Genomic DNA, 27,379 nt, shown 5'->3' with positions numbered 1-27,379 from the left:
GGTAATTTTCCCAATTTCTTCCCCATCTCCTATTAGATTCTTCCGCTAAATTGGCTTGTTTTCCTTCGGAATAAATCCACCTTGACGAGATTTAGAGTTCCCGGACGATATTATGCTAAACGATATCGGAATTTTATGCATTCAAGGTGAGGATACGAGCCTCTTTTTCTCCGTGCTCAATTTTACAAGAGAGAATGGAAATGCGTATTTTCATTCATGGCTGAAAAAGTCATTTGAAAAGTCACGTGGATTTTCCTAAACTCATTTCAATGTTTTCACTTTTCCAGACACGTTCCACTAAGAACAACATTAATTTAAGTGCAACTTCATTTCGCCAATTGAGAAATAATCAGTGCAGCCACTTTGAATTAAAGTTTCGTTGTTAATTCAGTGCACGGAATTCTCTGAATTTTCATTAAAATGCAGTCTTTTAAAATAATTGCTCTTCTCGCAATTACTTTACAGATGTTTATAGTTATTCGACTATAAAGCCCATTGTTCGTAACTGAGATGAGTTTTGATAAAAAGAGCTCAAGATCTGCACTCTGATAGCTTAAGAAAAATAACTTCGTTTCTGAGAAATTAATTTAGATGCTGTTTGTTTAGATTTTATAACCAGAGTTTGCCTTTTATCTTGGTCTTTGAGACGCTTTTACATTCAGTTATGTGTAAAGGAATTTATGTGGAAATGCCCAATGGAAAAATTATAAAAGAGATTAAAATCGTCAGTTAACTAAAGATTTCTACACCCACTCCTGTTAACTTCGAAGAATTTTTTAAAGAAGGTAAAATTATGACGTAATTGTTCGGCTAAGGTTGGAACTAACAGTTTTGTCCTGATAATCTTTTTCTGTTGCTTTTTCACCGTACAAACTTGTTGAAAACTTCAACTCTTTTCTAAACATTTTTCCTGGCTCGAGACCACTCACCGCAACTTCAAACTTTAATCTTTCCAGTTCAAGACATATTGCATTTCTTACTTTTTTGTACTTACAGAGTTCCTGACAAACCCCGTAACTTTTAATATCGAGATCAATACTGGAAAACTTAAAATATCACCAACTCGTTATGCTAATTAAAATAACTCAATAACGACCCATTTTAACTCCTTTATTAAATTATATGTAACCAAATTATTGACATTTTCTCTCGACGACTTTATTGGACGTACCATTCGCCACCATTTTATTGGAAAAACTTCCCTCTCGTGCTCTCCGTGTCACCTTCCATGTTGTTTGTTTTGTCAAGACCAGTCGTAATTATTTCTGTGTTGTTCTGATCGGAAACGGAAAATAATCTCGTGATTCTGACACCAAAGCTTTGCTTGCAATTTCCGGGATGTTAATTGTTTGGAGAGCATCTAAAAGAAAATAGGATTTGCGCCGGGTTGTGTTCTAATTTGAAGGAGTTTCCTGTTTTTAATATTTTTTGAGGAGAGTAGTAAAAAAGTAATAATTCAACGTTTTAATGCTTCCCCTTCTTTACGTCATTCCCGCTTCCTCCCTTATCAGCTGTCACCACCCTCTCGCAAATACCTTCAATGTCCTTCCAAGTCGACAAGCCTGCTTCCATTTACAATATTATTTAAGTCAGCACTTACGTAACATAATTGAATTTCGCCAGAAAGATCTGATTTAATGGCTGTAGAAACTCTTGAAGACAATCTTGCAGACGAGAGATTACACATCCTGATGTCAGTAAAGTAAAAGGGCAGCTTGTGTTGGGTGCACCGCCTCTCCTAATGCTATTAACTAAAGTACAGCAACGTTCTATATGGAAAAGGTACAGCAGGCGACACCGCGTTAACTAATTGTTCATTAGCGAAGCAGCTGTACCGGAGTTGCTCCTAAACGGATCCGGGAACACCCGGAGGCGACACGACGCGACGCAAAAATCTACATCCAACGCGCGGAAAATATTACGGAAAAAAAGCGCAGAGAGTGAATTTAGTTAATTAATAAAATCGATTTATTATTTTCTGTGCTCATTTCATGCCTGAGAATTGACCTCCAGGGAATGTCAAGGATTTTTCGTCACGGAATTCTCACATTAACGTCGCTACTGAAAGGGAAAAAGTTATGCAATGAAAATTTTCAGGCTCATAATAATTAGTCTAGACATTTTCGAAAAAATAGGCGTTGGATTTAAAATTCTATTTTTTTCTTCTGAGAAATTTTTCTCAACAACTTCGGCGTTGATTGTGTATCGCAGGCTGTTTTTCCGCCCTCTTCATTACCCCGCTATTGATCTTAACATCTGATATTCATTCCAATTTTCCCAGAGAGTGCTCCCTTCTTGACAAGATCGAATAATCTCCCTAATAGCAACTTATGCATTTTAAAAAGTGGAGCATTGCAGAAATCTGCTCCCATACAGAGTATCGAATGCCATCAGAATATCTAATGTGTTTTGTACCTTTATATTTCCTCCAAACATTCACCACTATTGCAATATTTTGATGTTGGCGGCGGCGGCGCCCGCACTGTAATAATATACTAGGAAGAAATTCAATTTCCAGTACCAAGAAAATTACCTTCATTTTATATGTTGAAACAAAATTATGAAACTCCATCCGTGTCAGGGGAAAATATGATTCCACCGAAATTTGTTCCAGTGGAAAAATGAGACACGTGTAGAGTTTATAACTATCATTTCCCTCGACCTTAGAATTTTAATACGAGTTGTGCATTGGCGTGAGGAATTCAGACGAAGCTAATTGAATCGGAGGAAGTTCATACTAACATAACATTCAGATGTACTTAAAACATTATGCCAATCAAGTTACACGTAGGGTGAAACTTGAGAATCTGCTAATTAAATGAGGAGATTGGATCTGAAGAGAAAATAATTTGGTTTCAGGTTTGTAGTTCGGATGTGTGGCGAAGAAGGAACCTATTTAAAATTGGTGGAGGAACAAACGAAACATGATTTTATGAACCGAAAAGTTTGTATCGCTAATTTTAGATGCGCTTGATTTCCAGGATTGTGAAGTATTAAATTATACCGTCGATTCGATAAAAATGCTCCAAGCAATTACAGTTTTTGTCCGATTTGGATCATTCAAAACTTATTTTGTAGACGTTTAAAATTTTTTAATTAGACATCAATCGAAAAAACAGCTCCAAATCTATCAACTGGTCAATTCTCAGATCGGTAAGTCAAATAGTTTACAGTGGCGGCCAAAATACAATCAATTAAAAAAAATTCATCGATTGAGTCGGAAACTTAGTTAGTTGTTCTCGGATGTGAATTTCAAGCAGAGATTTGGAATCTGAGCAAAATTCTGCATAAAATGACCTAAATAATGCAAATCTACTCAATAAAAATAAGCGAGATATCGATTTCAAAAGTTTGGCATAGTTTTAGTCATGAATTTTTGCGAAAAACTGTAACTTTTGACTTTTGGAAAATTTAATAACTACTTTTTATGTAAAAAATTGCGAGAAAAACGATGGCGTAAACCGCGTCTCAATATCTGTAATAGTTTTCGAGATATTGAGCACGAATTGTTGTTGTGAAACCTTTAAAAATTCACAACAATTCAAACGGCCATAACTCAGTTATTTTTTAACGAAAATTAAAAATTCTTTTTAGCTTTGAATTCAGCGTGACATTCTGCGTAAAATGAGCCTAAAGTTAAGTTTACTTGATGAATAAACAAAGCATTGGCCAAAAACTGTTTTTAAGAGGTAATTTTGGAGTGATTTTCAATCACTGTTTTCAAGGTGAAAACAACGTTTAATACTTTTGTGTTTACATCAGTAAAAAAAAAGCTCTAGATCTATCTACTGGAAAGCCAAATTTGAGATCAATCAGACAAATAGTTTACGAGTTATGGCCAAAAATAAAAAAAATAAAAAATTTTCATCGTTTAAGTTGGATTTTTTTTTGCGAAAAATAGACTATCGAATTTTCTGGTTTTGAGAACTTTTTATAACGTAGAATAAACCGAGAAAAACGATGGCGCAAACCGCATGTCAGTATCTTTAATAGTTTTCGAAATATTTAACTTTAAAAATTAGGAAAAATTAGGAAAAATGAAAATCAACGATTCGAAACTCAGTTATTTGTTGATAGATCCGAATTTCGATTCCAGATTTGAAATCTGCGGAGAATTCTACATAAAATGATGTATAATAACGCAAACTTACTCCAAAAAATAAGCGAGATATCGGCCTCAGAACTTTGACATAGTTTTACCCGTGCATTTTTGCCAAAAAAATCGAATTTTTAACTTTCAAAAAATCTAAGAACAAATTCTGAACTAAAAAATTGCGAGAAAAACGATGGCGCAAAGCGTTGATTTATATCTGTAATAGTTTTCGAGATATTTAGCATAAAAAATTTGAAAAATAAAAATTAATTAGGTATCCAAAACTTTGAACAAGCATAACTTAGTTATTTGTTGTCGTACGTCGATTTTGAGTCTGGATTTAGAATCTGCCCAAAAGTCTGCGTTAAATGAGCTTTGATATAGCAAGTTTTCCCTAAAATTAAGCGAGATATCGACTGCAAAAATTTGACATAGTTTTAGTCATAATTTTTTTCTTTATTCTTCTTTATTAATTCCGTTTTTATATACCTGAACTGCATATTTTGCGTATTATGGGTGCTCGGTGCATAACTCAAAACCCGCATAGTTCAAAAATTGATTAAACCGCAACGGGCTGCCTGTGGCGCTCGTCAGCGACTTTTGGCTGCGGCTCCTGCGCTCAGCACTTTCTTTAACTCTCCATCAGGTGCCAGACCACAAAACTTTGCAGCCGATAGCCATCAAAACAAAAAAAACGAACTGCAAATTTAACATTTTTGTAATTTACAATTTATTTTTCTGTTTGCTTCAAATAAATTTCCAATTGAATTTAAAAATCCTTTTTTCCATTTTCGCTTTAAAAAAAACTAACAAACATAAAATTGAACAAACAAACCCAAATATGAGTGAGGAATAAAATAAACACTCAATATGAAACGTGAAATGATTGAACTTTTTTGCGCTATTTCAAATGTTTACAGGGTGAGATGTAGTAAAATTCCATTACACCCTGTATAGGAAAAACTCTGTAGCAACCCTTCAACCCCCTCCCACTTCTTTTAATTGAAAATTAACAGCCCGTTTTCGGATATTCCTTTTTTTGACACGATCGGCTGTCGAGCGAAAAGCACCAACGCATTATCCTTTGATCGGATAGACGTTGAGGACTCTTTACTGTCATCGGCAAACGCGCCAGCTGTCGACGCTTACAGGAAATACAAAAACAATCTCTCTCGCTCTTCTCTCGCTTTGACGACTAATTAAAACCAAATTGAATTTTCTGGTTTTTCTATGGGTTTCACTTTGGCCCTCTTTGTTTCCATCCTAACTATTCACGACAAACTTTTCAATGAAAGGCGATTATTCCGGAGAAAGGGCAAACGAATGCGGCTCTTGGCACAAAACCATTTTTTGCAGAGCGAAATTAAATAAAACTTCTTATTCTTGTGTACTTTTAGCGAATTTCAAGCGACCCTTTGTATTTACACTCCGGAAAGGGTTAACATTTAATTTTTTCTTTCCCGGAAATCACGTTCGTTCCGTGTTTCCATATTTTCCTCCAAACATGACAAACGAGAAATCGGAGAGAATCCCCGGATCCGATAAATTGAACCAATAATAGAAATACGACAAAAACTTTTGCTCGTGATAGAAAAAGTTTTAATAACTCCGGGAAGCTCATAATCTCACCGGTTCAGGAAAATTGTTTTAATTGGAAATTTTGCAAGCGCGGAATTATTAACGACCATTGGGTTACAAGAACCAATGGGCATTATATTATCTGCATTTCTTTGATTCTTGTATTCTATTTATCCACTCACGAGAAATACATTTCCCTAAATCTACATGACGTGTCTTCGGAATGGAAAGAAAACATTTTCTTGGGAAAGTAAGCATATTTTTCTATACAAACTACACTTTCTTTAGAGCAAAAACTGGGAGCTTTACTCTGTCATTTTTAATTTAAAAAAATGTTCCGGTGGAGGTTTACAACTCGTTTTTCAGAGAGCTTTTCTTTAATCAAATTTCTATCAATGTAAAGAGTAATTTTGGGGTATCGGCGCTCACATTTTTAATTACAAATTTAAGTTTCTGTTGATGTTAGAAAGTTTAATTGAGATGAAACAAAAAATTTAAAATTGCAAAGACGGTGTCCAATATTTGTAGTGATTTTCAATAACTGTCGTCAAGGTAAAAACGACGTTTAATACCATTGTATTTATAGCAATGAAAGAAAAGCTTAAAATCTATCAACTGGCCAAAATTGAGATCGATCGGACAAACAGTTTACGAGTTATGGCCAAAAAATTGAAAATTTTTTATTGTTTGAGTCGAATTGTTTTTTCGCGAAAAATCGAAATTTTTTTCGAACGTAAAATGAGCCAAGAAAAACGATGGCGCAAACCGCATCTTAATATCTCTAATAGTTTCCAAGATATTTAAATTTAAAAATTAGGAAAAATTAGGAAAAATGAAAATCAACTATCCGAAATTTTAATCATTCATAACTCAGTTATTTGTTGCCGGATCTGAATTTCAATCCCAGATTTGGGATCTGCGCAAAATTCTGCTTTACACTTATATATTTATAATAACTCAAGTTTACTACAAAAAATAAGCGAGATATCGATATTAGAAGTTTAGCATAGTTTTAGTCATAAATTTTCGCAAAAAACTGCAACTTTCGACTATTAGAAAATCAAAAAACTATTTCTTTTGTAAAAAATCGCGAGAATTTTTTTTGATGTTTGAAAGTTTCATTGAGAAGAAACGTCCAAAAAATTTGAAAATGTAGAATTTGCAGGGAAGTACGGTGTCCAATTTTAGCCTCCCCAAACATAATAATTTCGAAAGGGCCAAGTTTTTTCTCCCAGATAATCATCGCCTCTGTCACATTTATCTTGTGTTTTTGTTCATCCCTTTCACTAGATTCCGACTTGATCATCCTTAAGGATAAGGTGTCATCCTGTTCCAAATCCTGGATTTGTCAATTAGTACGCTTTAAACCCGAATACGATACTTATCTATGTAGGTCACAACTGAAGGGTGAATTCCAACAGGAACAAAAAGTACTTCCCCCATGTAAAGATAAGTTTCCGAGCTCTGTCTACCTAGATTTGTATCGAATTTATGTACGAAATCCGTTTGAAATTTTTATTGAAAGTGAGATAATATTATCAGTGCTATCATACATCACTTTAAAATCCTCTTTGCGTTGTGTACGCGACGAAATTCGGGTCAAATATGTAGTTTTATGAGCTTACGTGACGGTGTTTGCTTGCTTTAGTTAAAAGCATCGTGTAAGGAGCTTTTGTTGATATTTACTTTTAATATTTATATGGTTTGTTCATATTTTAGAGAGCTTCAAAGTCGACGCGTATTTGCCTGCGACTGAGAAGAGTTGTAATTATGCTAAAAGCTTACTTTTACAGGTATTAAAAATTTGTTTAGACTTTGCATAACGTCGTGTCAAATCTCTTTAAATGCGTTTCATACGCTAATTATACAGCAAACTTTCTTTATTAAAGTTAACGTATTTTCAACATAAAAGTTTGTCAATTTTTATACATTATTTACAGGTAATTGAATCTCTTTCATTCAGAAACGTGATCACCGTGAAATGAAGTATTTACTGCTTTCAGCATTTGACATTTCCAACTGCGTTCTTAAATATGTATGTAAGTATAAAACAGAATTTTACGCGCAGTTGAAACCTGCTTCTAAATATCCCTCTGCAGCGCTCCTCACTTTTTATTCCTTTCAGTTCCCAGCGAGTCGCAACCTAGAATATTTAGTTTACAAAGATGACTTTGTTAATCTGTCTCCGGTCTCTCAGTACCGCCGCCATTCTTTCCGTAATATTGCCCTGGCTGCTATGTTTGAGAACATAATCTTTTATGGTTGAATATTAGATCAGAAATTTGACGAAACTGCCAATAAAACGAATCAGATTTATATCCAAACTAAACACGAATAATAGCAGCATTAAGACAATAATGTTGGCTTCTCGTTCTCTCTTAATAGTTAAATCAATAAGACCAATCTAAAATCGTTACCTAAAGCTGCAACTTTCGAGTTGTAAACAAACCAACATAAGTGGGAGCAGCTGCAACAATGCAGTTTCCATTAAACTACAACTTCTAATTGCACCTGAATTGAATCTGTTTTCACGACTTTTCCTAGCCCTAATGTTACATAATACTGCAACTAAAACTTTTCTATGCATTCGAAATGGTGAACATGTTTTCCATGAATGACTAAAACTGCAATTGTGCTGCTTTTTCAGCAGCGGAGGGAAATTTATTTTCAACAAAAAGTGAATTTCAATGGCTTGGTATATAACGTAAGCTGGAATATCCTCACATCGGAGCTTCAACGTTTACACAACTGTCAATCAGTCAATGTCCCGAACGCTCCTTCTTTATTATTTACGATAGCATCAATCGTACGTGTGTCGAAAAGTTTATGAAAAAAATTAATGGCATTTATGGGCGAGGACGGCGTGGAGAGAGGAAGGAAAATTGCGTATTTTATGTAGGGCTGTTGGATTTCTGTATGAATTTAATGAAGCAATAAAAGAACGCGCACATGAAAAGAAACTACATCGTAAGGATAACAGATATGATCACATTAAATCCATTTGGCAAAATCAAAGTGATAAATATTATTACAGAAATACAGCAATTCAAGAGGTATTTTAACGTTCTGGCCAATTTTTTTAAAATTGATATGTATTACTCCTATAAGAGTTTCTGAAGGAAAAAAGCGCGAGAAAAAATTTGAGTTGAAAATTTACTATCCACAACTTTAAACGACTATAACTTAGTTATTTGTTGTCGTAGGGAAATTCCGAGCCCGGCTTTGGAATTTGCACAAAATTATGCGTAAAATGAATGAAATAAAGCAAGTTTACTTCAAAAAATAAGCGAAATATTGATATCAGAACTTTAGCATAGTTTTAGTAATGAATTTTCGCGAAAAACTGCAACTTTCGACTTTTGCAAAATCTAAGAACTGTTTTCATCTAAAAATTGCGAGAAAAACGATGGCGCAAACGGTTTCCCAATATTTCCAATAGTTTCCGAGATATTGAGCACAGATTGTTTCAAACCTTCAAAAATTTGGCCGTCTGGCGACAACCCAAAAATTTAAACGACTATTATTCAGTTATTTGTTGACAAAAATTAAAAATTCTTTGGGCTTTAGATTCGGGGTGACAATATGCGTAAAATGAGCCTAAATTTGTTTGCTTAAGAAATAAACGGGACATTCATCAAAAACTGTCTTTTTGGGGTGTTTTTTAATCACTGTTTTTAAGGAAAAAGCAACGTTTAATACCTTTGAGTTACCCATCAATCGAAAGAGGAGCTCAAGATCTATCTACTGGCCAAATCGAAATAGTTAACGAGTTATGAGCAAAAAACAAAAAATTGAAAATTTTTTATCGTTTGAGTCGGATTTTTTTTTGCAAAAAATCGACTATCGAATTTTAGGCTTTTTAGTACTATTTCTAACGTAAAATAAGCCGAGGAAAACAATGGCGTAAACCGCATCTCCATATCTCTATTCGTTTCCGAGATATTTAACTTTAAAAATTAGGAAAAATTGGAAAAAATGAAAATTAACTAATCGAAATTTTGATCGGCTATAACTCAGTTATTTGTTGTTGGATCTGAATTTCAATCTCAGATATGGAATCTGCGGAAAATAATGTAAATAGATAACGCCTGTTTACTCCAAAAAATTAGCGAGATATTGATCTCACAAGTTTGACATAGTTTTAGTCATAAAAATGTCTCAACCAAGTCAAATTTTTGAAAATCCAAGAGCGAATTCTTAGCTAAATTTTTCCAAAAACTTTAGTTTCGGAATCAGAAAGCCATTCCACTTTCCACTTTTCCGATACATTTTTTTTTTTTCAAAATGCGTTGTGATTATTAACCTTCAACTCTCCAACTCTTGTACATACAAACAGAGTTTTCAACATTTTTATTTCCTAGATCCATTATATTAATGTATAATCAGATTAAACGAATTCATATGTCTATACCCGTACGTGCTGAATATAATTAAAGGCTTAAAAACACAAATTATTCCCTTCAATAATTCGCCCCAACAAATTTCTAAATTTTATTTAAATATCCCCCTCCATTTAAAATTAATATATTCGGCCTCGCTCCGTCCAGAATTACGCATTTTAGCACGAAGCCGCAATTTACGGCCTAGTTTCCACATTCTGATGCGGTTTTAATGTGCACTGATGACGATGAGTCCCGTTTAAATAATAATACTGATATTGATCCATCAGAGTGAGCTTTCAGCACTTTCCGCCGTTATAATTTCACGTGTGTGCGTTTTTAATGTTTTTTGCATGTTGATAAAACGTTACAATGTTTTGTCGTCTCTCTGTCACCAGCACATTTATAAAACGTTAACGTATAATCAAGAACTCTGTGATCCCGTCATATAACTAATTATCTTTTTGATTAAACTCGCAAAATGTGCGGAAATAAAACAGAAGTAATGGAGAATTCAGATATGTCTATATTTGCTCGAAAGACTTGGAAATATTTTCAATTTTCGAGCTCAAACAATGCACGCTAATCATCCGAGTTTTGAAATTCAAAGGTAATTCTACACACATTATACCTAATTAATGAACTACTACTAGTTCTATTTAATTAAATTACTATGTATTTAATTAAACTCACCAAATAATAGAATACAAACTAAAGCTCTAAATAGTCCCTAAAAATCAAGGAAAAATATTTGAACATCAGGGGACATTCAGTAGGAAATCAGAGGACATTATGGGGAAATTAGAGAAATTCAGACAAAATCACTAAGAAATCAGGGAAATTTAGACGAAATCACAAGAAAATCCGAGAAATTTAGCCGAGAACACCCGGAAATCAAGGGAAGTTTGCCGTATGTTATTATGTTTACAATTACAAATTACAAATTTTGGTGGAGGAGCTCGTAAATTTTTGTTTCGTCTTAAAAATGAAAATTTCTAAAATTTGTGTCTTTTGCTCTACACTTTTGCTATTTAGTGGAGTTAATACACAACTTAAAAGTAGTACTTTCTTTAAATTTTGTAGCTGTAGGACTAAACTTACCAAAATTACGAATTTTAGTGGAAACTCTGGCAAAGTGTTTCGTCTCTAAAATGAGAATTTCTAAAATTTGTGTTTCTCGCTCTAAAATTTTGCAATTTGGTGGAATTAATACAGGACTCAAAACTAATACTTTTTCCAAATTTCGAAGCTATAGCACCTAAATTACCAAAATTACGAATTTTAGTGGGGGATTTAGCAAATTTTTGTTTTGTCTTCAAAATGAAAATTTTAAATTGGTGCCCACAAAAATTATCTACAGGAAAAACAAAGTTTAGATTTGGTAGATTTTCTGTTCTAATAAATTTCGTGACTTCTTTATATTAGGCTTTCTATTACCATGTCGATAAATTAAATCTTTAGAATTTTCTGATTTCTGATTTCTCTAACTCTCTATTCATTTAATGTGAATAAAAACATCTAGCCCACAAATTAATAAAAGAATGAAAAAGACAAATTAATCGTTTGACACAACACTGATTTTTTAAAATCCTGCAAAATCGTTTTTGCTATTTTTACTCCTAAAAATGAAAAAAAAATAAAATCCTTTCAAATCCTGCTGGCTTCAAAAATTTAAAATAAAAGTCATATATACAGCAGCCTTTACACCTAATTAATAAGCTACAATTAGTTCTATTTAATTAGAAATTATTATCTATTAATTAAACTCGCAAAATAGTAGAATAAAAATAAAAGCTCTCAATAGTCCTTAATTAAAGAAAAGCAGTCAACATGTAATTTTGATCGTCCGTCCCGTTTATAGCCTTGTAACCGGAGTTATTCCGGAGTGACTTTCGTCTTCTCCGGAGGCCGTGCAATTAACGCCCTCTGCCATGTTTTACAAATGATAACGAACTAAACAGGGACAATAATTAGCAGATGTGAAGGGAAAATTCGGTTAGGCTCCAATTCCCCTGCTAAATTTTTACAGGATCGTAACAATAAAATTCTGTGAGTAGAAATTTGCAGAGTGGGAATTATGTACGAAATCTTTACATTCCTGGCTTTTCGCTGTGTCAACCCAAACCCACGCCCCCGACCAGCATCGATTCCTCTTTATTTCCACCTTTCGAACAAATCGCTATATCAAACGAATTAATCAGCTCCAGGTCACAACTTCCGTGATACTCTGTTGACCCTTCCGCTTTATTGTCTTCGAGAAGGTTGAAATTAAACCGTGCGAAAAGTGGAGAAATAAGGAAAAGTGTCTAAATTGGAGGATTCCTTTTTTCTCCTCTCAATAAAAAGAGTGAAGATGCGACCATGAATATGAAGAGGGGTCACACTGCGGCCACGATAAGGATTTCAGACCCATAAAAACTAGGACTTGGGTTTAGTGGAATTCAAATAAAGTTGGGACAAGAAAGAGTTTTGCATGCCATTCACACGTGTAGAGCGTTCCTGTAATGGAGAGGCAACGGAAAATGGTGTTATTTCCGGACAGTTCTTATGGAGGAAATATGCCGGCTGGCTTTACTTCGGGGATTTTTGGGGAGTTTCGCAACTTTTATGGAGCGCGAAATGAAATGTTAGCGAGGAAATTTCACCAATGAAGTAACAAAACTGAAACAAAGTCATAGTTCAAAAGCGGATATTGATTTTTTCACGTCTAAATTTATACCACCTTTGTTGTCCCCGTTCTAACAAAATTAATTATTGAAGACAACCCAAATTGTGTTAAATGAAACTGAAGCTGTTTGTTTTGGCCGAGTGTTTGTTGTTTTTGTATTCGTGGACAAAGCCGTGTGTTCAATCGAGTTTCAAAAGGAATGTGATTACAGCCTGAAAACTCCAACTTTGAAACATCAGACGGTTTATGTTTCAAAGTTCTTCAAGAAAAATGCAAACACTCATTATAATTGCGAGTGTTTTTTGTTACATTTTCAATTACAAAGTGAAAATACCCTCAAATCAAATTATATTGTTCTGGAATCAATTTAGAAGTTTGGGTTAAAATAACTTTTGGGTTGTTGAGCCACAGGATTCATTTACGCGAACTTTTCTAAATTGTGTCAACTTGGAGGGAAGTAGCAAGTTTTAGACGAGAATTGGAGTCTGTTAAGTTCTTTATGAAGTCATAAACAGACGTTTTTAGACAAGCACTAGCGGAATTCACAGGAAGACTATTTTACCAAGAAGTCAGCAAAATTATCTGCGGGTTTTATTAAATCTTAAATTAATTCTATCACTAGAAACAGAACGGAACTGCGTCATTTATAGAGTTTAAAATCTAAAGCGAGATTTGTGAAATTTTAAACAGATTCAAAAATTTCGTAGAATTTTTTAGAATGTTTCCAGAGATTCTTGAAGATTGTGTAGTGTTCTTTAGGATATACAAAAAAAAATTATAATTCAGATCTTTTTATGTAAAACTGTTCTATCGTCACAACCACCAAAATTACAGCTCAGAATGGAAAATATTGAATATTTTTAGCTTGCTTTGAAAATGAAAATTTCTAAAATCCGTCCCTGTTCTTTAAAAAAATTTAAATTTGGAATGAACAGTCAACAATTAAAAAGTAATAATCTCTCCAAAATTCCTTGATCTAAAGACGAAACTACCACAATTACAAGTCTGAATGTAAAATACTGGAAATTTGTAGGTCGTCTTGAAAACAAAAATTTTTCAAATCCGTTCCTGTTGCCCAAAAATTTTGAAATTTTAAATAGACAGTCAACAAATCAAAAATAGTAATCTCCACAAATTGCATTGCTCTAGCGTTAAAACTACTATGATTACAGGTTCGAATAAAAAGTATTGGATATTTTTAGCTAGTCTTGAAAATAAAAATTTCCAAAATCCGTCCTTGTTTCTCCAAAAGTTTGGTATTTGAGTGAGCCAGTCAAAAAATTAAAAAAATAATTTCTGCAAATATTAATGTTTTAACGTTGAAACTTCCAAAATTATAGGTCCGAATGGAAAATATTGAACATATTTAGCTTGCTTTAAAAACGAAAATTTCAAAAATCTGTTTCTATTGCTCAAATAAATTGAAAATCGAAATAAACAGTCAAAATCTCAAAAGTAGTGATCTCTTCAAATTTCATTGATTTTGGGTCAAAACTACCAGAATGTCAAGTCCGAACATAAAATACTGAAAATTTGTAGCTTCGTCTTGAAAAAGAAAATTTTTAAAATCCGTCCCTGTTGATCAAAAAAAATTAGAATTTGGGACGCATTATTTGTCTGACAGGCTCCAAATCTCAAAATCTGTATAAACTTGTTTTTCTTGTTGTGAATGCTTTTATAAAATCGACATTTTCAATTAATCACCTTCGACTAAAAAACGAATGGATTTATTTTCGTACAATTTAAATAATAAATTGTTCTGTTTTAGCGAGTTTTCGGAATGCCGTCCGACTATAAAAACATTGCGCCGCCAAAATTGATTTCCCCATTAATCTTTTACATTTTACCATAAATCACTTACACTTGTTCGTCGGGCAAAATAGTGCACCAGATTGCCCGAAAGTTATATTTTCATAAAAGTTGACACGAAGCGACAGCTTTCTTTAGCTTTCATCTCGCCATTTTATTGAATTATCTCAAGTATCAGGATCAAAGTGATGGCTTCCATGGCTATAATGAAAGAAGTGCAGATATTAAAAGAAATTGTACCGGTCTGATAAAAAATCGACTTTCAAATGAAATAAAGCCGTTCCCAGCGAAATTTCGTTCATGTGCCTAACGCGACTTCTAATGTTTGACTAAAATCTCACTTTACGGCTTCGCACGTAGTTTGCCAATTTTGGCTTCAATGTCTGCCTAGCTCTGGGAATATCTCATTGTAATGCATCCAGGCCACATTTAAACATGTCAATATAACCAGAATACACTTACATCTAATTTGCATTATTTAAGTGCATTTCCATCTGGGAAAACCCAAAGCTAAACTGGCCAAACTAAGCTGCAAACTTTTCACATTTAATTACTCGGGCAGCAAAAAAAGATGCCGAGTTACACAAATTTTTGCGTGCTGGGATCAAAGGAAATGAAAGCTCTAATTCTTGAATTTTTTTGTTGATAGTATGTTACAACGGTGTCGTTGTTCAAACACTTTCATAATTGATTCTGAATATGTTTGCATTAACGGAATTGTTTATGGAGTAAACACTTTTTTTTCTTTTGAGAGTGTAATTTATAGAGTGGATGTTTTGTTTTCGGCGTAATCGAGTTTGCGTTCAACTAAGTTGGGTATTAAAATCGTGAAATCGAAATAGAAATAGCTTTTGCTGGAGAGACGGAAAATCTTTACCCAGTGCGAGATTTGCTGCTTTTTGGCCGATAAACCATCTAAACTTCATTTTTCCTGCAGAGATTTTTTGTAGGCGCCAAGACCAAAATGCGACTCTGTGATTGGTCGGTGAGCAGAACGAGTTACACGGGGCTATTTTTTAAAACTCGTGCAATCCTGCGGGATATCAAAGAAGAACTGTCACATTTGTCAATTTGTCACTAAAGTGTAGGAAAAATTATAGAAATGTAAACTCGCTTTTGTTATTTTCAATGAGATTTCTAAAAGCCGTCTCAAAAAGCCGTTGCTCAAAAAATTTGGGATTTGGAACAGACAGTCAACATATCAAAAAAAATAATCTGTCCAAATTTCAATGTTCTAAATAAAAATATTGAATATTTTAGCCTGCTTTGAAAATGAAAATTTCTAAAATCCGTCTATGTTGCTCAAAAAAAATTAAAATTTTAAATAAACAGTCAACATCTCAAAAGTAGTAATAAAGTCCTCCAAATTTCATTGACCTAGCGTCAAAACTACCACAATTACAAGTCCAAGTATAAAATATTCGAAATTTGTAGTTCGTCTTCAAAATGAAAATTTCTATAACCCGTCTCTATTACCCAAAAAATTTGGAATTTGGAATAGAATATCAACAGATCAAAAATAGTAATTTCTTAAAATTTCAATGTTCTAGCGATAAAACTACCAAAATTACAGGTCCGAATAAAAAATATTGAATATTTTTAACTTGCCTTGAAAATCCATCTCTGTTGTTCAAAAAAATTGTAATTTGGTACAGAGAATAAGTAATGCAAAAATAGTAATCTATCTAAATTTTATTGCCCTAGTATTAAAACAACGAACATACAGATGCGAACAAAAAATATTGGAATTTTTTGTTCGTTTTCAAAATAAAAACTTCTAAAATTCGTTTCTGTTATTAAAAATATTGAAATTTGGTACAGACAATGCAAAAGCATTATAAGCAATGCTAAAACAATAATCTATATAAATTTCATTGCCCTAGTATCAAAACTTTAAACATTACAGATCCGAATGGAAAATATTAAAAAATTTTGGCTCGTTTTCAAAATAAAAATTTCTAAAATCCGTTCCTCTTGTTAAAAAATTTGAAATTTAGAACAAACAGTTAGCAGGTTAAAAATAGTTATTTCTCCAAATTTCGTTGCCCTAACATCAAAACGGCCAAAAATATAGCTCCGAATGAAAATATTCAAGGTTTTTTGCTCTTTCTAAAAATGAAAATTCCTTAAACCTGTTCTTGTTGCTCAAAAAAATTGGAATTTGGAACAGACATTCAACAAGTCAAAAATAATATTCTCCGCAAATTGCATTAGACTAATGTTAAAACTACCATGATTACAGGTCCGAATGGAAAATATTGAACATTTTTGGCTCGTCTTTAAAATGAAAATTTCCAAAATCCGTCCCTGTTGGTTCAAAAGTTTGGTTAGTCAAAGTTGACATGTAACCATTACAGGTATCTAAATTATGCCTTTTAAATCCTGCTGATTTCTAAAATTGCTTCTTTGTAAATTGGTATATTCTCTGCAGGAAAAATGACGAATAAAACTAAAAAAAAGAATATCATTTCAGTAGGTACTAATTAACATCAGTAGTGAATTCATAAATCCAAAGATAAGCTGCGTAGGACTTTCTGGCGTAAGAGACAAAATTTATGAAGTTCCCAGCCACTAGAAATTCTGATAGAAAGTTGGATAAAGAGATAACTACATCACAAATATGCTTTAATGTGATTAAAATTAAGATAGAAATTTAGTAGCTAAGTTTATTATGATAATAGACAAACTTTACGACTAATAAACTAATAACTAAAACTACAATTATGCACAAATTAATTACCAAAATTCCGAGCGATTGTCTTCTTATTTTCCACTGATCAATATTCAACAGAAACAATTCTTCAAAAAGTCCCTAATAGGATAAGCGAGAAACTTCCAATAATGTCGCCCAACTTTCAAAATTAATTATCCACTAAACCAGATGCGGACTTCGCACGCTGTCTCAGGCCCGTAATGCTTTTTTACGGTCCGTTATTTTTAATCTATGTCCTGATACACCTTACGACAAACTAATATTCTTTTTAATTTGAGCTCATGGCTCGTTAGGCCCGAGGATATTGCCGCATTAATTTTTAATGTAAATGCAAAACTCTGCTTCTAGCGTGGAGTTTTAAAGATCATTCCTGCCAAATTGAATAAAATCGTCAAGAGTTGTAACGTCCTGTTCCGACGAAATTATTCAATTTTTCATTTCAGCTCGTTTCACCTAAATTAAGAAGATACATCCGTCAGGTAAAATTGTGTGCAAATTTAATTTCGGATGAGAGAGCTACTTAAAATGTTATCCCGGAGAAAATTGATTGTCTTGACAAGCAAACGACATCGTAAATTACCAAAACGACACATCTTGGTAATGAACAAGTAGTGGTACGATGTTGCCTCCGGATGGAGAGATTAATCTGCAATTTGCGAGGATAATGAAATTAAATGAATTGATGGGGGAATTACCGTTCATTATCGATGATGATATTGAAGCGGATATAGAGTTAGGGCGAATATGTAATAAAAATTGAAAAAATTTATAGACACGTCCACATTGAATTTCGCAAAAGCTCGACCACCGTAATTTTTCATTAGCCACTTAGCCGCTCAAAAACATGTTTTATCTATAAACCCAACGAGCCGCAAAAACCGCCCTCAGCAATTCCATGTTCCCAAATTTCGCCAACAATGAGAGGCGCCATTCACATCACGCTGAAATCTTCTAATGGTGCTCTCTGAATTCTGAAACGCTTTAGCACGTTCGCATCAATACGTAATGTGCTTTTTCGCATTATTGGTCTAATCGAGACATTTCAAAGAAGTGTTTATCAAATTACACTGTTAAAAGTGGCGTGACCTAAATTTTTTCAAGACTCGTTATTTTCCGCACGATTTGAAATACTTGAACAAATTTGGACGGTTGGCAGATATTAATGGTTTCAAACTTTAAAACGTCGCATCAGAGGTAATTTTAATCGACCATAACTTAATTACTTGTGGTTGGATTTAAATTTTGAGCCTTGATTTGGAATCTGCAAAAAATTCTGCGTAAAATAAGGTAAATAATGCAAGATTACTCAAAAAAATAAGCGAGATATCGAAACCAGAAGTTTGGCATAGTTTTAGTCATAAATTTTTGCGAAAAACTTTTGATTTTTGGAAAATTTAAAAACAATTTTTTATATAAAAAATCGCGACAAAAACGATGGCGTAAACTGTTTCCAAATATTTCTAATAGTTTCCGAGATATTAAGCACGAATTGTTTCAAACAAATAAAAAACAATTATCCAAAATTTTGATCGGCCATCACTCAGTTATTTGTTGTCGAATCTGAATTACAATCCCAGATTTGGAATCTGCGCAAAATTCTGCGTAAAATGAGATATAATAAAAATATGCGAGATATGGATCTCAGAACTTTGATATATTTAGTTTAAATCATAAAATTTCTTCGACAAAATCAAATTTCTGTCTTCCGCAAAATCTAAAAACGTATTTTTAACTTATAATCGTACATTATGTGCTTTTTCAAATTATTGCTTTATGCGAGAGATTTCATAGAAGTGAATTACACTGTTTTTTCAAGACTCGCTATTTTCCGCACGATTTGAAATACTTGAGGAACAAATTTGGACCTTCGGCAGATATTTAATGGTTTCAAACTTTAGAACGTGGCACCGAAGGTAATTGAATTTTTTCATACTGCACCCTCAAATCCCGGATTTATTGCCGCGGTCGTAAACGCTTTAAGAACATCGTCACATAAAATATAAACGTGATAATATTTCACGTTGGGCAAACTTGGAAATTTGATTTGTGGTTTCAGGAAAAATCAATATCTAAATATTTATTTGTTATACTTAAGCACCCACAACTTCGTTGCGTAAATTTTAAAGGTGGCGCTGTCTATTAGAAATTCTAAAATTAAAAATAACGTTGACAAAAAAATATCATATGTGTCTAATTAGAGTTTCAGGTCTCTTCAGCAAATGCCGCCTTCGCCCACTTGCGGTTGCTAGAATGTCGATATCTCTTAAGCGATAGAAGAAATTAAATTAGATTTTTAAAAAAAGTCGCGTCCACTTTGCATAAAAATGCTTTAAAATACAACTTTGTCTCATATAGGCGCTCAATCTGCCGCTTTGTACTCCCATTAAACTTTATCTCGACACGAAAGCTCCTGTTGAAAGCCGTTATCATCTCTCTTATGTGTAGGCGTCGGCTCTAAACACCGAAAATTAACTTTGCAGAAATCAAGCAAGTGTGAAAGATGGGATCTAATTTAACGGAATTGTCGAAGATTACATTTTCTCATAACTTTTATCGTTTTTAAAGACATCACGTTTGGAACGAGAGCTTTCGACTCCACTAATTTCCATTTGTGTGTAGTGTGGTGTTGAAAATATATTCTCAGCTCTGTGATAGTTGAGATTGCTAGTTTATTCAATCAGAAATGGGTTTAAATTAAATGTTTCATAAACTGTTTGCAAACTTGCTCTGCCATGTAATTCGGCGTTATTTATTTAGGCGGGCGAACCTACAAATCCAAAACAAATAATTTCACATTTAAACCGACTGGTTAGATTAGAAAGTTTAAAGCGGACGTTATTTTAAAACAAAAGTAGTTTTTACTTCCCGAAAATTCACTTTAAATGTTTTTTTACGGTTCATTTCGTTTTCTTTGATGTTGGCGTTCCAAACTTTCAAAACCGACAGCCACCTTCTTAAATTTGGTTAATTTAAAATTCTTTTGACGTTCTTATTTGAATAAATTTAACACACTGCCGCACTTTAATAAAGCGACTTTTAACCTTTTCGGCTAAAATTCCACTCACGTCGAATCTAAAGTACATTTACACGTTTAAATACACGCAAACGCTACTATTAGGACGAACAAAATTTAGGAAAAACTAGGTGGTCTTCGGAAATCGGTAAATCTCGCTTTGCTATGCTGTCAACTACTATCAATGTCCATAAATAAGCAACCAAAAGGCAGCTAATTCTACATTAAAAAAACGAAAATTTTGAACTCGAACTATCTAAGATTGATTTCAAAGCTAAAAAAATGCGAGAAAAACGCTTTCGGAAAGGGTTTTTTAATATTTGGCTTAATTCCGGAGATATCGAGAAAATTCGGTTTCGAATCTGCAAAATTTTGGCCCTCTGGCGACAAACAGAAATTTCAAACGGCTCTAACTCAGTTATTTGTTGACGGACGTAAAAAATAAAAGAATTTTTTGGATTCAGCATAAAATTCTGTGTAAAATGAGCCCATATAGCTCAAATTTCCTTAACAAATAAAGGAAATATCGACCGAAATAAATATGAATGAATTTTCAATGGGTGTTTTTATAGTAATTTGTAATGAATCTTTGCTCAGATAAACTTAATTATTGTTTTATTTCAATATTTGTTGCATTATTTTCTAAACTTCCACTCTCATTCCACGTCGAAATAAACAACTTAATCGCCTTTTATGACCTTATCAGCTTCTAAAAGCCCGAACTAAAAATCATCTTCTTCCAAGTAGATTATTGCGGTGTTGAAGTCCATTACCCTTATCGTTCCAGAGTCGTGTCGGGTTTAATTGAGCGAAATTTAGAAAGTACAGCGTCGGTCGTTGTGGTTGCATTAATAGAAAAGCTTCGAAATCGAATCGAGGCTCAATCTTTCAAAGTGAAAGATTTCTTCCTAATCCATTCTGTTTCCAACTCCACTAACAGCTTGTTTGTTCCAGTTTATTTTCGGACCTACGCAATCTGTCGGGGACGACACTGATGAATTTGCTGGCAGCACTTTTCATGACGCAACTTCTTTACGTTGTTGGTGTTGGAGGAGTGCCGGTAAGTGCTGGAAAGCTGTTTGTTCAATGCCGAAAGGAATAATTAAAAGAAGCTCTCAAGGTTTTATTGCAAACTTCTTGGATTTTCGTGAATCAAATATCAAATATCCACCCATAAACCAAAATGCTTTGATCTGGTTTGATGTTGATATTGAACCGTCAATATTTGTTATGGGCACATGCCTCCATTATTACACCTGCAGGGCTCATATGCAGTGCTGCCAACACAACAAATTGGAGTCGCGTCGTATTAACCAACATTGTCAAGAGTATTGTTTAAACTAACAGAAAACCATTCTCTCCAAAACTTACACAGGAATTTAGTGAATATTTGCTCTGAACTTGCGTCGCGACGCTGTAATTTTAGTCTAGAGTATACCATTACAATAAATTATCACTGAAGGATTGACTAAGTTGCGTCTGAGGATTTAGAGAGTTATGGTTTTGAGGTTGGAAAGGGATGAATCTGTCAAAATGTCAATATTAGTTTTAGTTTCTAGAATCTACAAAAAGTTGACAAATAATCCGAAAATTAAGCATAAGAATATAGAAAATTGACTATTTTTTGCTGAAGCAGTAGAAATCCAAAATTCGTTTTGCTCCATCAGATCTGGACTTATTATTATACTCATTAATTTGCAAAGATTTTCATCATTTAAGTTTGTTGCCCTATAAGCAAACTAAGAACTTTTCGTTTCATTGTAATATCTCAAAAACTAACAAAGATACGAATTTTAATAAAAAAATGTTAAAAATATTTGGTTCGTTTCAAAATTAAATTTTTTTAAATCTCTATGTGTTGTCCTAAAATTTTGCACTTTGGCACAGTTAATGAACACTCCGGAAATAGCGATTTTCCAAAATTTCATTGAAGTATCTCAAAAACTAACAAAGGTGCGAATTTTAATGAAAAAAAGTTGAAAATGTTTGGTTCGTCCTTAAATCAAAATTTCTAAAATTTCTATTTCTTGTTCAAAAATTTTGTACTTTGGCACAGTTAATGAACACTCTAGAAATGGTATCTTACCAAAATTTCATTGAAGCATCTGAAAAACTAACAAAGATACGAATTTTATTGATAGAAAGATAAACATTTTTGGTTTGCCCTAAAACTAAAATTGCTAAAATCTCTATTTTTGGTTCTAAAATTCTGTACTTTGGCACACTTAATAAACAGTAACCTCGCCAAATTTCATTGTCATATCTTAAAAACTAACAAAAACACGAAATTTAATAAAAAAAAGTTTAAAGTTTTAGGTTCGTCCTAAAGCGAAATTTTCTGAAATCTCTATTTCTTGTTCTAAATTTTTGTATTTTGACACGTGAACGTTTTAGAAATAGTAACATTGACAAATTTTATTGTCATAACTTGTGAACTAAAAAAGATACAAATTTTATTAAACATAAATTCAAAAACAATTTTTGTGCAGTAGTTGTTTGTTGTAGTTGTATGTTAAAAAAACATTTTTTAAGAATATCTCTGAATCCGAACCTGATGGAGCAAAACTCTAAATAAAAGTTAAAAGTTACTCCATTAAAGTAATTTGAAAATCGACGAGAGACGCAATTCTAATCACGAAAATCAAACAATAAAACTGTCTTGTCACACAAATAAACACAGATGCGAACTAGACTTCAATCTCGCTTTCCGAATTGCAAAATTCCCTTTACCTTCAATTCTCATTCACCTCTCTTTCAAAGTTTAAAGGGCAATGTGAAAATTGCTATCTCCACACAAATGCGGCAAAAACTGTTTTAAAAGATGACGCAATTAGTTCTTAAATCTCCTCCCACATTCTTCGATTTTCCTCGGACGAGAACGTAATTTTGCACTCTCTAATATCACAATATTAAATTTTCTACGTTCATTCTAATCCTCCAATTTTTCAATAACGTGCGGAGAACAGAGCTTTGTTTTCGTTGAATGACAGACGTGAATTAGGTTTTGAAAGATTGACAGGCTACAATTGGAAAAATAAAAGTGAAAAGGAATGTCAGATTTTTCAAGTCTAATATTCTTGAAGGATCAAAGAATGGGAGATAAAAAGAAAGTAGTTGCTCTATAAATTTGAGTATTTGCTACGTGACGAGAATTACGGTGTGAGACACAACAAAAGCATCAACGATGGTAGATAAAGCGTTTTAATGGAGTCGTGGAGACGAAGAAATAGAGGCGATTTTCTGTAATCCGCTCGAAAAGGATGTGCGAATTTTGATTAATAAAAAAATAACATTGTAAATTTCGGTAAAGTTGGTCCTCCAATAATCAGCCATCAGAATTCTAGTCTTGACACAAAGCCCGTTCGACCATTCCTAAAACGTCCAGTTACCTCTAGCCAACCCAATATTCCGAATTCCAGTCATATTCTGTCCGAATCAATGACATCCTTTATCGATTAACCGGAGCACCTTTAGTGCAACAACACCATTTGATTAGGTTATGGTATCTCAGTTTCTGCTATAATCAAGTTTCACCCTCATGCATTCAGTCCACTCAATGTCGTCTTTGTGGATGCTTCACTTTCGACTTGCTTGGTGACGCATCAAAGGACTTAATTCTTGACAATTCAAATTAGATCGTCCGTTGAATACCGCAATTGAAGTCTTTGTGACATTTCACTGCTTAAGATAGTTCATTGGGTCCGAAAGGTCCTATCTAAACTTCCGCGGTTTGATTGAGTTGGGAAAGAATGATAGGAAGCGAGGAATGTTGGAGTTTTCTCACTAACATGTTTAATGTTTTTTTTTTGAAATCGTGAAAATTTTAAAAGAAAATTGTATTGTTCCAAATTTTTTTAATAACAGAGACGGATTTTAGAAATTTTCCTTTTAAAACCGAGCCAAAAATTTCCAATATTTTACATTCTGATTCTGTAATCTTCGTAGTTTTCTTGCCAAGGCAATGAAATTTGGAGAAATTACTATCTTTGCATTGTTTATTGTCTGTACCAAATTCCAAATTTTTTAAACAACAGTGACGGATTTTAGAAATTTTTATTTTTAACCTTCATCCAGTCGGAGGTGTATTTTTGGTAGTTTTGATGTGAAGGCAATAATATTTGGAGAAATTACTATTTTAAACCTGCTAACTGTTTGTTCCAAATTCCAAATTTTTTAACAACAGGGACGGATTTTAGAAATGTGTTTGAAAACAAGGCAAAATTTTTTAATATTTTCCATTTGGATCTGTAATGTTCGTAGTTGTGATGCTAGGGCAATAAAATTTGGAGAGATTACTATAATTGCGTTGTTTAATCTTTTTACTAAAATTCAAATTTTTTGAATAACAGGGACAAATTTTAGAAATTTTATTTTTAAAATGTGCGCGAACGAAATTGCCATTTGTCTTAGTGTGAGAAAGAGACCATTGTACCAAAATTGTCTTATCTTATAATTTTATTCATATTACGGTCGTTAATTCCGTTAATGTATATTTTAACAAAACACAAAAAACTAAAAAAAAATAATTTTTTGGCCTCATGAATTGTAAACGTCAAATTAACATTCAATTGACATCTTCGGAAACACTAGATTTACAAGCGCCCTGGACGTTTACACACGCCGTGCGGTAAAAATTGCCCAAATCGTCTGCTCTTCAGATGAGTTTATAAATTAAAATCACTTTACCATAATGAAGATTGATCACCAAAGTGGAATCTACCTAAATTATTATCTCAATTAAGACAATATTTCTATTTTTAAAGTAATATTAAAACGTTTTTTATACAGCGCCATCTTGTGTACTTTTTGTGCACCAACTACAAAATTGACAGAATTGACAGATGATGAAATTTTTAAATGTCAGATGTGACAGTTCTCATGAATTTTGAAAAACCCAATTATTTAAATTAAAGTTTTTCGGCCAAAAAGTTTAATACAACTCTTGTGCGTTAACCATTTTACAGCGCTCAATCATTAAAGCACTCCGGCTACGCCGTCGTGCTTCAAACTGATTTCGCGCTGTAAAATGTAAGTTACCACACGCGACTGTAAATAACTATTACGTTTTCTTTCATTTTAATGTAAATTTACTCGTTTACTCTTCAAGTTCTAGAGTATGAAATTTGAAAAACGGGTAAAATGTAACTTAATTTTTAATTTTTAATAACCAAATAAAAGACCCTTGTAGTCTTTTTTCTACTCTTTTCGCTGAATGTTTAATTTAACAAAACTAATTGCGGCTCATCCAAGAGAACACGGTCCCAATTACGAATTTTTTATTCAAACGAAGTTAAATTGTGTTTTTTCATTCCGTCAGAAATAACACATTAAAAAGAAAACAAACATGTTTTAAAGTGTATAAAAGGCTTAATAATCAAAAGTGCCTCCAGTCAAATGCGAATATTTCCCAAAGTTTAATCAGGAATTTCCCGAAATTACTTTGTTTGCTTCCGTTATTAAAAGCCGATCTCGCGAAATTGAGATGCCGTTCTAAAACAAAGAAAAATTCCAACAAGACTTATTTCTTGATTTGTTGGGATCAAAAAAAGCAATATTTGTGAGGGAGAGGATATGAAAATATCCCAACTTAATTAAAAGAAGTCGAAGTTCTTGAACCGAAGTTAGGTAATATTTTCACCTCAAGGATCTTTTATCTCAAGCTGCGCAAACGGGCAAAAGTATGAATAATTTATTTGAGTTTTGACGTTGGAAAAGAAACTGCTTTATTACTTTTCTGCTGTATTTGTTAAGCGGGCGAGGGTAAACGACAATGATAAAGTTCAAATAAAAAACTTTCTTCCAATTTAAAAGGTGCTAGGCAAATAAGGAGAAATTTTAATTACGGGATTCGGGAACCGAAAGTAAATATTAGTCTATAATAAACTGGAGCAGACCGAACTCTGCTTTAAATAATAAATGATATGCTCGACACGCATCTACCTAAGACCTACAATTAATTATTTTTTGAGCTGTGATTTATTGGATAAAATATTCATCCATTACGGTTAATTCACCGGCTGACAGTTGGAGTGCCCAATGCACGTTTTAATTGAAATTAATTTGTTTATTTGTATTGTTAAAATTATGTAAAGGGCGCAATAAAACTAGTACAAATAAATTAATTGAATTAGAAAGGCCACCGGCTCTTTGAAACTTTTAAACTGCCTAAAATTTATCAACGCTTTTATTTTCCCAAATCCGCCCATAAAATCTTAACTACCCTTTTTATCCCAATTACCAAAAAGTCGTTAATTAATGCAAAGCATCCTCCAAGTTTTTCCGAACAAATAAATAAGTCTCAAAGTTTTTATTCCGATTAGTTCCGTGAAGACGCAAAGTTTTGGCCCAAATCGTGTCCTTTGTTGGCTCAGAGTGAAGTTTGAATTTTCATCGATGAGCAATTATGCAAATTAACGGCAAACTTCTGTATTGTTTAAAGGTAATTTACCTAAACAGGGATTAAACCTTTATTGAATATTTGATGGGTTTAATGAGAGAACTTGGACGGTCGTAAAAAGTTTATAAATGAACAGAAACGTAAAGAAACTGATATTATGGTCAAATATTAGAGAATTTGTTTACCACTTTATCATATCATATTACTCATAATTAAAAACTCTTCGTCGTAGTAAAACGAGCTGTTTTTACTCTTCGCCGTCGCCTCTTCATTACCAGGTGCTTCGCCACCCCGTTGAACGTCAGCATCGCCCAATTCTTGCTTCTCCTCGTTTATGAAGTTGTCTTGTTCGCTTTGGGACATGTCTATAAATAAAATCCATAGATATATTTATACAAAGAAGCGCGGATCATAAAAGCAGTAATATGTAAGATTTGAATACATTTACCTTTTATTATAATAAGCGACGTCTCCAGCCGATACCTCCACTTCTGTGAGATGTTATAGAAATTCTGGGGTTGATTTGGGGTGGATTCGGAGAAGTTACCTGACTGAGTGCTGGCGCCTAATTGCTTGCGAAGCCGGCAAAAATAACGGATTTTCTCTCGGTCGACTAATAGCGGAATAATTCAAATTCTGGTTTTGTTTAGATGTCAAAAACACGCCACAAATAAAAGTTTTAGAGTTATTTTAGTTTGTGTTGGCAGCGATGTAAATAACGTTCACGTG

At 33.3% G+C, this 27,379-nt stretch overlaps 1 protein-coding gene across 1 annotated transcript in view; it reads left to right on the top strand.

The window, feature by feature from the left end:
• LOC148174443 (adhesion G protein-coupled receptor E2-like) overlaps positions 1 to 27,379 on the top strand; it is a 52,872-nt gene that overhangs the window by 12,084 nt on the left and 13,409 nt on the right. Inside the window, exon 3 of the mRNA XM_088037365.1 lies at positions 21,208 to 21,313. Within this exon, the coding sequence (XP_087893491.1) occupies positions 21,208 to 21,313 (106 nt within the window). The remainder of the gene's footprint in view (positions 1 to 21,207; positions 21,314 to 27,379) is intronic.

This window comes from Gnatocerus cornutus, chromosome 5, assembly GCF_029298725.1.
Source record: "Gnatocerus cornutus isolate USDA-ARS CGAHR chromosome 5, icGnaCorn1.1, whole genome shotgun sequence".
NCBI classification, from domain to species: domain Eukaryota; kingdom Metazoa; phylum Arthropoda; class Insecta; order Coleoptera; family Tenebrionidae; genus Gnatocerus; species Gnatocerus cornutus.
Note: the sequence above shows the minus strand (reverse complement) of the source record. Positions and strands in the feature narration are given on the sequence as shown.